Consider the following 13430-nt stretch of genomic DNA (forward strand, 5'->3'; position numbering starts at 1 on the left):
TGCACAGTGTCTGCAGCCGGCGGTTCCATGGATGAGAACATACCAGCCGCTGTGGTAGGGCCAGAGACCTCTCCGGGAGTCTGATGGACACATGGGTGCCAGGAACACAGAGGGAAGGGCACCCCAGGCAGTGGGAGCACAAAGGGAAGAGGATGGACGTCATGGTAACCTGCGGGAAAGAGGGGCATCTAGTTGCTGGCAAGGCCATGTGTGGGGTGGGCGGGGCCAAGTCACTGTGGGAAGACTTGGCATTTGAATGCCAAGCTCAGGGCTGGGAGCCTTGCAGGGCAGCAGGATCAGATGAGGAGCCCCCTGTGTGCAGGGCTGCCGGTGCTTCCCTTGCTTTCCTGTCCCCTTACCCCATTTGGACCCACACTCTTTGCTCTAGATCCCCTGCTCTTGGCCTGATCTTCCTCCTGCGGCCTTTCCTTCTGGTGGCCTCTGTGCTCCTGCTCCTCTCCACTCTCCCCATCCTTGCTCCTGGCACGTCCTGGTGCTCCCAGCACCCTGCAGGCCGCAGCCTTCAGCCTGTTGACCCCGTAGGAATCCTCTAACCGGAAGACCGCTTGCACATGTTGACTTATCTCTAGCATTGACAATATGCTTCTATGCCGCTGGTCTGTCACAGCCTTGTATCTTTGTGGAGATCCCGAGCTGCACCCAGAGCAAGCTGGCCCAGCTTCTCAGCACATTTGTGCTGTTTCGCGCCCCTTAGTACATCCCCCTGGAGCTTCTGGTGGCCTGCAGAAGCCACCTCTCATCATGGGTTGGTGAATGGATAGAGGTTCTCCTGTCTCATTCCTGCTTAAAATTTCTCCTGAGAAATTTTAAATCCCCCTAGAGAATGCTTTAGCGTTTTGTGGTAGAACTCCGATCCCTAACACACGCATACAGAAAAGTGTGTGAAACGGATAAGTAGTTACAAAGCGGCGCCTGTTGAGTCCCACAGTGGATGTGCTCCTTGCCAGATCCCCCAGCGAGCCCACCCCCGTCTCCGCCTCCTCCGGCCTCCCCACACAATCCGGAACTTCATGCTAACCACTCCCTCATGTTTCTTTATGGCATGACCAGCCGTGTGTGTACATAGCCCTAAACAGCTTGACCTCGCTCTGCCCGACTTCAATTATAAATGGAACATTCATGGTGCGGGTCCTTAAGGCCCTGCTGCTGCCCATGACCACGGTGCTTTCACTCCTGTTGCTGTTCAGGATTCCATCATCTGTTAACCCGTCCTATTGACTTGAGTGATTTTCTCTGAATATTTTTCACAGCCCTGGTCATCTATAATTTCCTGAGCCTATGCTATGAATACCTCGGGGGAGAAAGTTCCATCATGTCGGAGATCAGAGGGAAGCCCATCGAGTGAGTCTGAAGTTTCCCTGGAGCCCCCCCACCACCCGGTTTCCCGGGCCTGATGTTCTTCGAGCCGTCCTGGTATCAGCTGGACACACAGACTGGCTATGCCCGTGACCTAGCCCTGTCGTGCTTCTCCTCGCTTCCTGAGCAACACTGTTCCTGGGGACTCTGGGGACAACCTGGCTGGCTCTTGTTTCTTCTTTCTCTTTCTCTTCTTGTCCCTTCCTGTCTGCCTGTTTTCTCCTCTTGCAGTCTTTACATACAGTACTTTTCAAGTCTGTTTGTTGCCCCCACCCCAGGCCAGTGCAGTGCTTGGCCTCCACTTCAAGGCTGCCTGGGATCTATGCCCCGTTTCCAGCCCTGTCCTCTCTGCCAAGGGGCTCCTGTGGATGTGAGGGAGGGTGGCCTTCCCCAGCCCCACCTTTCCCAAATCCTGGCTGTCTGCCTGCCAACTGCTTCTCCACTTGTCTCTTCCAGGTCCAGCTGTATGTACGGCACGTGCTGTCTCTGGGGAAAGACTTACTCCATTGGATTCCTGCGATTCTGCAAGCAGGTGTGTGCCCTAGCATCTGCCCTGGTCCGGGGCTGCAGGCCAGGGCCCAGGAGCCTGCGGGCTGCCCCTGGTCATCCAACAGCAGAGGCGGGTGTCGGGCCCAGAGGACCCCACTGTAGGCTGTCCCGGTCCCCACTTGTGGGCTCTCCATACCCCCGTGAAGTGCCCCAGGCCCCAGCATCCATCCCCTAAGCTGTTAGGAATGCACCTGCTCCAAGGGGTAGTGACAGGTGTCCTGAAGGGGTCTGTGGTGGCCCTGGGGAGGAAGTGGACCTGTCCTTCCTCTCACTCCAACCAAGCAGGTCTTAGTGTATGTGAGAGAATCAGGAAGTGCGTGGGGATTCTGAAATCTCAGTTCGAAACTCCTCATCAGCTTGTAGCTAGAGGCCAGCAGGGCTTCTACATGAAAGCTACGTGCCAGGACAGGCCTGCGAGTGTCTGGGCTCTTCCCCGTTCCCCAGCTGGCAGGCCACCAGCTTCCGGTTTCCTCGGCTGCCTTCCCTGTGGTCTGAAGTAGCCTGGGCGGAGGCCGTGTGGTATTGTGGTGGAGCACATGGGCCTGGGTGTCTGACCATCTGAGTTTGATTCTCAGCTTTTCCTCTTGCCTGTGTGACCTTGGCTAAGTGCTGTAACTTCTGTGAGCCCGACTTAGTTTCCTTATCTGTAAAGTAGGCATATGGATATTTATCTCGAGGGATGGTTGAATGCATGGGTGTGGTGATGGATGGAAAGCCGTCAGCACAGACTGGCACGGAACCCACTGCCTCTTGTCTGGGGAGAGAGAGTCTGAGGTGCCTCGCCTTGCTGGTGTGCAATCTCCTGGGGTGCCAAGACCTCTCTTGGCTCCTCTGGCATTGCCAGAGTAGTCTCAAGGGGAAATGAACACCACAGTTGATCACCGCGGCCACCGGAGGGCTGGCCTTTCTATTCCCTTCTGTGCAGGGCCCCTGCGTGCACTCTGAACACACCCACAAAGCACCTACCTGGACGGACGCGCTAGGTCTACCCTCAGGTCTGCCCAGCCACTGCCAGCTCTGCCTTCCATTGGGCATTGCTGGATTCAGTCTTTTGGGCATTGCTGGATTGGCCTGGAGGCAAAGAGTTAAAAGTGTCCTGGGGTCATGGTGGGTGGGGCCTTCCAGAGCCATTGTTTACCAGCCTTTCAGCCTCCGTGGGCCCAGCTGTGACTCACTGCCTTCTTTGATGAGTATATTGTGTACAAAGTTTTGATCCCATGATCACTAGCTTGCATAGCCTTGTTATAAATGATTCCCTGGCCCTGTGGGTTCGGATGTCTTGCTGCTGTTCTGGAAGTGGCAGGGAGAGGTAGTAAGAGGACAGAGGATAAAAACAGCTTTTGTACCCCTTTCCCTAGGGAGAGAGCACTCTGCTGCTTTCTCCTGAGAAAACCAGGGCCGGGGCTTTCTCTAGGATCCGAATCTCCTGGAGAGCTGGTTCACAGTAGACATTCTCTGGTCAGCCCCCTCTCAATCCCCCCTCCAAACTGCAGCCTGATGAAGACAGTCTGGCGTGGAGCTCTGGGCCTCAGGTGGTGTTTGCAGCTCGAGGGTGATTCTTGTGTCCAGCCTGACTTGGGAACCACTGCCTGATTTTGGATCTGACTCAGGGATGTGGTTGAGACAGGGGCTCTGCTGACTCTCCTGTGACTTTAGCTTCTCTGTGCCTCAGTTTCCTCACCTGTAACAGTGCTTTGTCGTGGGGGTTCTTGTGCACTCCATGGATAAGGATGCAGCAGCTTGTTGGCAGGCATACCTATGGGTACAAAGTGCGGCTCCTGCCTTTTCCCCAGATACCGGTCCTGCTCCCTCAAGGTGGGTGGTGGGGCCAGGGAATTTGGGGAGGGGTTGCTGATGGCAGCATTACAGGTGCTTTCTCGCAGTTCAGGCCTCCTGGGACTCCCCACAAACTGTGCTCTGGTCCCCAGTTGGGCAAAAGCTTTTGGGTTCACCAGGTTACTTTCTCTGCCCCAGGGTCCTTGCCTGACTTGGAGTCACGCTGGTTTAGCCTTATTTTATTTTATTTTTTTTAAGATTTTATTTATTTACTCATGAGGAACAGAGAGAGAGGCAGAGACACAGGCAGAGGGAGAAGCAGGCTCCATGCAGGGAGCCTGACGTGGGACTCGATCCCGGGTCCCCAGGATCACGCCCTGGGCTGAAGGCGGTGCTAAACCACTGCACTACTGGGGCTGCCCATGGTTTAGCCTTATTTTTTTTTTAATTAATTTATTTATTTATGATAGTCATCAGAGAGAGAGAGAGAGAGACAGGCAGAGACACAGGCAGAGGGAGAAGCAGGCTCCATGCACCGGGAGCCCAATGTGGGATTCGACCCCGGGTCTCCAGGATCGCGCCCTGGGCCAAAGGCAGGCGCTAAACCGCTGCGCCACCCAGGGATCCCCGGTTTAGCCTTATTTTAAAGCTGCTCCTACTTCCAGAGAAGGAGCCTTATTATGGCTTAGATTTACTGATTTCAAGAGGATGGTGATTCTGGTGGTTTTTTGTTTTTAAGATTTTATTTATTCATTCATTCATTCATTCATTCATTCATTCATTCATGAGAGAGGCAGAGACAGAGGCAGAGGGAGAAGCAGGCTCCCTTAGGGGAGCCCGATGCAGGACTTAGGGGAGCCCGATGCAGGACTCAATCCTAGGACCCCAGGATCACACCCTGAGCTGAAGGCTCAACTGCTGAGCTCCCCAGGTGCCCCGATTCTGGTGGTTTTATGGGCACTGTGGGTTGCCCTTGAATTTGCGGGAGCCTCCGTAGGGGCTGCAACAGCCTGGTTCCAGAATTCCTCCAGTGGCCGAGCAGGCCAGTGGAGGCTTTATTGAACACATAGAGGTGGGAGAGCTTCCAGAAAACATTCCCCTGTCTGTCAGCCCTGTGATGAGCTGGTTACGTCCATTTATCAGTGAGGTGGCTGCTCAGTGGAGCTTTCTCAGGTGGTAGCTGGTGAGGCCAGGATTCAAACTCAGATTCGGGATCCCAGGACTTGTGCTTTGGGCTGCCCCCTTTGCTGTGCTCCTGGAGGCCCCCTTCAGTTGCAGTGAGATGCAGGGGTGGACAAGGAGGACAGGAGGAGGCTTCAGGCAAGGCCCTGTGTCTATACCCCCTGGCTCACGTCTGCTGTTGGCCTCTCAGGTCTTGGTAGAAGCTGCTCCCTCAGCTTGTCCCTTGGGCCTGTGGCATGTTCCTGCTGACCCCTTCTCTGAGACCCCTCTGACAGGCTCTCCTGTCCTGAGCCCCTTCACCCCTCCGGCGGCCATCCCTCCTTCCTTCCCTCCTCCTTCCGTCTGCTCACACAGCTGCATCACACTGATCTCCTGTCAGATTCTGCTCCCTCTCCAGATGGCAGTCCCTTCAGGGCAGGACACTGGACCCCCACACCCAACCTGTTGGCCTCCAGCACAGGCCCAGCTGGCCAGAGGAGGGGCTTGTCACACAGTTTCTTTGCTTGTCCTCGACTCTTAACCTTTTCCCCCAACAGGCCACCCTGCAGTTCTGCGTGGTGAAGCCACTCATGGCTGTCAGCACCGTGGTCCTCCAGGCCTTCGGCAAGTACCGGGATGGTGACTTTGAGTAAGCAGTGGGTCCCCCTGAGAGGCGTGAGGGGAGGAGTTTCAGTGCAGGAGTAGGGTGCCCTGCCCAGAGGCCGATGCCCTGCCTTAGGGAAGAGGGTGGCAGCAGACTGGCCACACACCTTCCTCTGAGGGGAGGCCAGGCCCGGCATGGCCCTCCTCATGCCTCCTTGCTCCCCTGAGTGGCAAGACCCAAGCCTGGCAGTGACAACTGTGACACTTGGCCCCACCTCCAGCACAAGTCACTTTCACAGACAGCCTATAGACTGGTGCCCCAGGGGAGGGCCAAGAAGGGATAGTGACACCCCCATGTCAGAGAGCAAGAAGGTCAGAGCCCTGAGAGGCCTGTGTTGAGTCCCCGAGTAGAAGGTTTCTCCCATGTAGATGTCCTTTCATCTTGGGAATTAGTGAAGGTGACCGTGTACCCAGGCCCTGTGCCTGCAGACAGTTTACATGTACCACCTGTACCCCTCATGATAGCCCCACCAGGGCAGGGGAACAAACTGAGGCTCAGAGGGGGGGACATGGCCTGGCTCAAGAGAAGAGAGCAAAGCCCAGCTCTAATGTCACTCTCACACCTGTTGCCCGAGCATCGGGCTGAGCTCCCTACCTGGTGCTGTTGGCTTCCATGTCTGTGTCCCCACCAGGAGCCTGGGCACCAGAGTTGCAGGTGGGCAGCTCAGACACCCGGGAGCAAAGCAGAGGCAATGGGGGCCTGGCCTTCCCCGCTGCCGCCAGTGCACCCCTTGCACACCTCCCCACCACCCCCTGCCGTTTTGGCCACTTTGATCCCTTTCTTCAGTGGCTCCCAGAGCACCACCTGGGGCGCACTGCTGAGAGCCATGGAGGTTGGCATACTGGCCGGGTAGTCGAGGGTGGGAGGCCTCTTGTCCCTCAGAAGGCCCTGTCCAAGCCAGAGAACACTGCCCGTTCCACAGTGTCAGCAGCGGCTACCTCTATGTGACCATCATCTACAACATCTCCGTCAGCCTGGCCCTCTACGCGCTCTTCCTCTTCTACTTTGCCACCCGGGACCTGCTTAGCCCCTACAGCCCCGTCCTCAAGTTCTTCATGGTCAAGTCCGTCATTTTTCTCTCCTTCTGGCAAGGTGAGGCCTGCCCCCATGGGGCCCATGCTGCCCCTCTATCCACCAGGCACCTCCTAGGTGTGGAGTTTGGGCCCTCAGGGGCCTTTCATAGCCATGGGAGACTGTCAGTGGGGCTACTTCATGGACGGGGGTCCAGGGGACCCCCAGTGCTGACAGCCAGCAAGGAGCTAGTGGAGTGGGTTTTCCCAGAGGCCTCAGCTTGGTGTTGGCATCCCAGCCCTACAGGAGCAACCACAGACTTTGCTGCCATCCTTTCCAGCAGGTGTGGCACCTTGGGGGAGGAGGGCTGCATGGTGGAGAGGGGGATCAGAGTGGGGGTCCAGTGTCGGGCCACATGCCCCTGTCCTCCCTTCCAGGCATGCTCTTGGCCATCCTGGAGAAGTGTGGGGCCATCCCCAAGATCCACTCGGCCCGCGTTTCTGTGGGCGAGGGCACTGTGGCCGCCGGCTACCAGGACTTCATCATCTGTGTGGAGATGTTCTTCGCAGCTCTGGCCCTGCGGCACGCCTTCACCTACAAAGTCTATGCTGACAAGAGGCTGGATGCGCAAGGTAGGAGCTAGGGTCCTGAAGACGACCCCCTGGGCGGGCGAAGCCCTCCCTGGTCCAGCCCCAGGGCCCTTCTGCCACCCAGTGTCCGACAGGTTGTAATGGGTCAGGCATTTCCAGTTCACTGTGGGAAAGGGGCCACAGAGGTCGGGGCTCTCCTGCCCTCTGTCCTCAGCGCAAGGTTGTGGCAGGGAGGTCGTGGAAGCCGAGCCCACCTGCCTCTTATAGCAGGCCTGGAGCGCCCTGAGATGCTCTAGCACAATGTCCCCAGAGGAAGATCAGGACAGAGACCCCAGAATAAACAGGCTCCTGGGGCTCCTAACACCAGCACAGCTGTCCATTCTGTCCTGTAATTCCCTGTGTTCTAAAGTTCTCCTTCTTTTTGAACCTGATTACTTCTAAGAAACAGACTCAGATGGTAATAGTTTTTAACAGCTTGCTTTTTACACTGGCTCATTTTCCTCTTTGTTAGGAGAAGTTGGCAACCCCAGCTGTACATTAGGGTGCCCTGGAGAGTCTTTCAGGTCCCATGTCTGGGCCTCACCCTCCGAGATTCTACAATAAGTGGTCTGGGCTTGGGCAACGTGTGCTTTCATAGCTCCCCCGGGCCTGGGGTGGGAGAGCTGCCTCTGACTGCTGCCTCTGGCTGGTTGTCAAGGGGGTGGGAAAAGGAGGCTGGGGAGGGGTGGCTCCTGCTCTGACAGGTCCCCCAGGAGTTGGGCTGCTGCCAGTGCCCTCCATGCAGCCGGAGGTGAGAACCCCACTTCCATAGGCCTAGCGCCTCGGCCCACCAGAGGCCCCGGGGACTGGGTGCTGCAGCAGCTCCTCAGCCCCATCCCCTTCGTACATAAGCGTTCTCTCCCTGGCCCAGAAAGAGACCTGCCCGATGCTTGTGGACGGGCTGGCTCTCCGGGCCATTCCACTCTTTTTTTTTTTTTTTAAGATTGTATTTATTTATTCATGATGACAGAGAGAGGGGGAGGGAGGCAGTGACACAGGCAGAGGGAGAAGCAGGCTCCATGCAAGGAGCCTGATGTGGGACTTGATCCTGGGACTCCAGGATCATGCCCTGGGCACTTAAACCGCTGAGCCACCCAGGCTGCCCAAGGGCCACCCCACTCTTACACACCCATCTGCATTCTTCCAAACCTGCTGGCTGAGGGCTGTAGGCACACCTTCCGTTTTTGATTGCACACCTACCTAATGCCTAATGCCTTACTGGCTCGGCCTTACTGCTGCCCCCTGGTGTCCCACCTGTTGCCCGATGTGGCAAACACGCAGCCAGTGGTGAGGGCAGTGGCCCTTGGACCTGGTCCTGACAGAGCCTGTGCCCTTAGGACAGCCACCCTTGTCCCTGGAGCCTGGGCTGTAGCACAGAACCGTTTCTAACCCCTTGAGGTTTAAAATGTCATGTGTCATGGCTCTGCAGAGGCCCACCGGACACCTGAGCTCTGTCCTCCCACCCACTGCTCCCAGACAACCACCCCAGCAAAGAATAGCACAGCCAGAAATACAGCTCTAGCGAAGACCCCAGCCCAGCCCTCCCGGGGGAAGGCAGGGCCCCACTTCTGTGGGTCAGTTGCCTGCACACTAACCCCTCAGCCCTCCCATCGGGCTTGTGTCTGGGCTGCTGCTACTGTGGGATCTGGGTAGGGAACCAGTCCCTCTTGCCCCCCTTCCCAACCTTGATTTCCTCATCTGTGAAACGTCGTGAGGTTTATAAAGTATATGGCACATTGCTTAGCAATTCTAGCCAGGCCTAGAGAAGTGGGGGTGGCAGGTCCTGACTTAAACGTACAGGTGGAACCCCAGCCAGCATTCTGGGTATCTGCTGTTTGTTCCCCTGGGAGAAAGCGTGAGCCCCGTGAGAGGAGTCACCCCTGGGTGGATGCGCCCCACTGGGTGCCGGGCAGGGGCAGGGAGGGGTGCGGTGCGGTGTGCAGACCGCGGTCACTCAGGGGTCACTCAGCTGTCTCTTGTCTTCTCTATTTCTCTGGCTTCTCTGCCCCCCCCCGCCCTGCTTTTGCCCGGGGTTTGGCCGCGGGCAGTGCCGACGTATGGCCCTTACGGTAGGTTCTGCTCTGTCTGCACGTCTGTCCTGCACGTCAGCCGTGGTCGCTGTCACCAGCATGCGTCTCCCCCTCGCCCCTCCTCTGTGTTCCTGTCTCCTCAGAGCACCTGCCTGCCGGGGGCTGCCCTCTGTAGTTTGCCTCCTTGTGTGCTGGTCTTTCGCTGTTCTGGAAGACGTCATGCTGGGTTCTGGGGGCTCGGTGCCCCTTAGCGGGGAAAGCCGGGACATTTAGTGGGAAATCTGTGGCAGGAGCGTGAAGGTGGAGAGAGCATGCCAGATCTGAATTTGAAGACCTGGGCTCCCGCCTTACCTCTCGGTTTTGTGGCCTGGGCCACTTCTGCCCTCTCGGAGGGCAGCTGCTCAAGATTCACGTGTCGGCCCCACTGTGGGTCCAGGCCCCGGCAGCCTGTCCTGGCGGAGCTGGTCTGCAGACTCCGGTGCACTCCTCAGAGGGGGACCAGAGGGGCCATATCTCTGCGCCTCCTGTGTCCGCCCCCCTGCCCATTCTCTGTCACAGGAAGGGGTCAGTGGGTAACCCAGCCTTGGGGTGGGGGTCTGTCCCGGGCCTAGGGGCTTCCCCACCCCCGGCCCCTCACCTCTGCCTCTGGGCTCCCCCCTGCAGGCCGCTGCGCCCCCATGAAGAGCATCTCCAGCAGCCTCAAGGAGACCATGAACCCACATGACATCGTGCAGGACGCCATCCACAACTTCTCGCCCGCCTACCAGCAGTACACGCAGCAGTCCACGCTGGAGCCCGGGCCCGCCTGGCGCGGTGGCGCCCACAGCCTCTCGCGCTCCCACAGCCTCAGTGGCGCCCGCGACAATGAGAAGACTCTCCTGCTCAGCTCTGATGACGAGTTCTAGGTGCGGCTGCTGGTGGGGAGGACGGGCGCCTGGGCCTGGAGCAGGGTGTGCCCCCCTCCAGCTCCACGCGTGGGCCAGGAGGCGGACTGGCGCAGCTTTGGCATTGCCCGTTAATTTATTGGACCAGAAACACTCACATATCGCTTCCAGAGGAACAGCCAGGGGCTGTCGGCCCCGGGGGACGGCCCAGGCTAACTCCCCGCGATCCTTCAGGAAAATATTTATACATGGCCACCCCTGCACTGCTGGGCAGGAGATGGAGGACGCCGGGAGCCACTCCTGTGCCCCTGTGGCGGCGGCACATTGGGACCAGCTGTGGCCGTGGTGGGCCAGTGGCCGCAGCCCTCCCAGCCCCCATGCGGGTCACCCCCTCCCCCACGAGATTTACAGCCCTGCCCCCAACACCGTGCAATACTTTGACCTGGGCTCTTTCCTGCCTGCTCCCTCCCTTGTGCCCTCTGTCCACACTAGATTAGCCTCACCCTGGGCAAGACGGGGAGGAGGGGACCCAGACGTTCCCTGTGGCCCCTCCTGACCCAGGCCTGCCCAGCATGCTGCAAGGACCAGAGCGACACCAAGAGCCACGTGTCCCACATTGGAAGGGCACTCAGGTGCATCTGGGCCCCTCTTCTGTTAACAAGGCCCCTCCAAGCAGGTGTCTCTGGGCCCCTGGCTGTCCTCTCCATGGCTGCCCTTCCTGCCTGCCTCACACCCCTTCCTCCTGGCCTGCTGAGGGCAGCCAGCAGCCCACACTGCCCTATCACTTGGGGTCTTTCTTCTCGAGAGCATTTTGGGCAGAGCTCTTGCTTCCCAGCTGCTGAAAGGGTTGGCGGCTCCCAACCCTCCTTCCCAGGCTGAGCAATGAGAACCTCCACAGGGTCCTGGTCTCTCCCTAGGGTTTCTCCTTCCCATTGCAGGGGATGGGTCTGAGTCTCCACATTTCAGACCAGCTTCTGGAGGAACAGTCTTATGGGAGGGAGGACGGAAGGATGGGGCATGCAGCAGGGAGCTGAGGAGTGGGAGGGTGACCCCAGACTCCTCTCCCTGGCGCCGTATCCACACAGGGCCTGGTGTCCTGCTTCGGCTGGCCCCTCGGCCCATCTCTTCTGTGCCTTAGTCACATATGAAAGCTCCCCCTTCCTAGGCCCTCAGTCTGGCCACACATACTCCCTGGGGGCTTCGTGTCAAGCTGCTGGCACTCAGAGGATCCTGCAGTGCTGGGCCACGCACCCTTGGACAGGCCTTGGGGGTGGCCAGGATCACCTGTCCCCTCTCCTCGCTCACCTCCACACCTGTATACCTGGAGCCTCCTAGGGCCAGCCCCCAGGCAGGCTGGGCTTAGACCGGCCACTGTCTTAGGAAGAGCCTTCGAGCAACTCTTGACAGTAACGATGTTATGTTCGTAGAGGCAGAGGTTCTGTCCTTTGAAAGCCAGATGGCACCTGGGTTTGGGCTGTAACAGCCTGCAGAAGGTTGGTGAGGAGGGCCCTGCCCTGTGGCACCAGAACTGCACCGTGGAGTCTTTTCCTTTTGGTTCATTCCTGGAACGAAGAGTGCCAAGGGTCCAGTGGGGATTCCACCCCAGTAGTCTTCCCAGGCTGCCTTTGGCCTGTATGACCAGGCCAGCTCTCTGGGTCCCAGAGGCCTGCTTGCAGGGTCCCAGAGGCCAGCTCTTGGGCCCCTTCTGGTGGGCCTGGCCAGCCAGTTCCAAGCTGCCCAGGAAGGCAGCAGGGGGGGCAGGCTGTCCGAGGAGATCCTCTGCCCCACTCCCACCCCTGCTCTTACAAATCTCTTTGATCCTCCTTCCAGGCCAAAGTGTGCCGCCAACTCCCTGCCCCCAGTCTTTGCCCGCCTGACACCTGCTGGCTAGCGAGGTTCATGGGGGGACCTGGGGGGGCTCGGTGGCAGGGAGCGAGCGGCCCTGGGGAGTCGAGGGGCCAGGAATGCGCGCCCGCCCACTCTACCCTTCCTTCCTAGGATGCATAACCTACCTTTCTTTTTTTTTTAATTTTTTCTCCCAATAGAGTAGCTCTTTGTACATAAAAAATACTTGAAAAATTAATTGTATGATGTATGAGAGGACAGAGTCCCCTAGTTTTGTATCTCGTGTATGACTGCCATGAGTTCCACCAGAAAGCCGCTCTATTTTGGTCTCTGTGACATTTTAAATGCGTGACAGAAGTGAGCAAATAAAGTGAGAAATATATATATGAGATAATATAGATTGTATTGAAATCTCCTCTGCCTGTGGGTGAGGTTTTTTCCTTCCTCTTCCAGCCTCCCGTGGGTTTGGGGGTGGGTTTGGTGCTGTGGGCAGGGGTAGCCTAGGAAACCGTCTTCCATCCAGGCTGTGACGTGGAGGGTGATGGGGGACTTCTCATTGCCAGACACTGACCCTGGGGCCCGGGTCCCCTGTGTCCCTCACCTCTGGCCGGTGGGGCCCAGCGGTCACGGGGGCCCACCCTGCAGTGCTGGTGCATGCGGTGGCTTGATGCCCTGTTGCCCCTTCTGCCAGCCAGCCAGAGGGCCCCGAGCACTGGCAGCCCCTTCCTACAGGTATCTCCCAGGGCCTCCTTACTCCCTGCAGGCTGTCTTCCTGCCTCCCTGAGCCCCCCTCCACCATGGGACCCTAGGTCCCTGCTCCTAGGGGTAAGGGGGGGGGGGCTTGGGGTACCAGGCCAGGTGCCTGGCCACACACCCTTGGGGAGGAGGGGCTGGCCTGCTGACAGGAGCGCTCAGGAATGTGGCGTGGGCGGGGGAGTTGGGGGGGGACTTCCCAGCCTGCCACCAACCTCCACTTATCCCCATCTGTGGCTTCCTGCTGCCCTTTGGCAAGCCTGAGCTCAGCATCCCAGGATCAGGGTTCAGGCGCCCGGGTCTCAACCTGAGAGGGGGGAGAAAGGCCAGTGGACCAAGCCAATCCGTGTGGTTTGGCCCTTCCCCAACTTGCAAAGCCCGGCAGCTTCCACAGGAGCTTCCACAAACGTGGCCTGCCCTCCCCCCAGCCCTGCCACCCCTCTGGACAGAAATCCTCCTGGCTGGGTACTGAGTGCTGGTGTAAGTGTTTGCACCACGTGTTAAAGCCTGCAGCCCCTCGGTCCCGATGCCTGTCACACCTATGCCCTTGGAGCACCTTCACCTTCATCCTACACAAGAGCCAACTGAGGCTGCGAGAAGCTGAATAAGTCATCAAAGGTCACACAGCAGGAAAAGGCACACCTGGATTCAAAGCCCGATTTCCCTGACCCACAGACCACCGCACACTCCAAGCCTTTTCAGGGAGTCCCCGAGGGGCTGGCCGATTGGGTTGAAATTATATCGAGTGTGG

The 13430-nt window shown here is 58.3% G+C and overlaps 1 protein-coding gene across 2 annotated transcripts in view; it reads left to right on the top strand.

Moving 5' to 3' along the window:
- Positions 1-12341, top strand: part of TMEM184B (transmembrane protein 184B) — a 49649-nt gene extending 37308 nt beyond the window's left edge. The window contains exons 4-10 of one of the 2 annotated variants that reach the window (XM_072843991.1): positions 1272-1362; positions 1834-1909; positions 5421-5512; positions 6450-6619; positions 6976-7170; positions 9216-9236; positions 9861-12341. In XM_072843991.1, the coding sequence (XP_072700092.1) occupies positions 1272-1362; positions 1834-1909; positions 5421-5512; positions 6450-6619; positions 6976-7170; positions 9216-9236; positions 9861-10102 (887 nt within the window). In that variant the 3' untranslated portion in view covers positions 10103-12341. The remainder of the gene's footprint in view (positions 1-1271; positions 1363-1833; positions 1910-5420; positions 5513-6449; positions 6620-6975; positions 7171-9215; positions 9237-9860) is intronic. The other variant, XM_072843993.1, reaches the window with a different exon arrangement.
- The last annotated feature ends 1089 nt before the right edge of the window (positions 12342-13430 follow it).

Source organism: Canis lupus, chromosome 11, assembly GCF_048164855.1.
Source record: "Canis lupus baileyi chromosome 11, mCanLup2.hap1, whole genome shotgun sequence".
Lineage (NCBI taxonomy): Eukaryota > Metazoa > Chordata > Mammalia > Carnivora > Canidae > Canis > Canis lupus.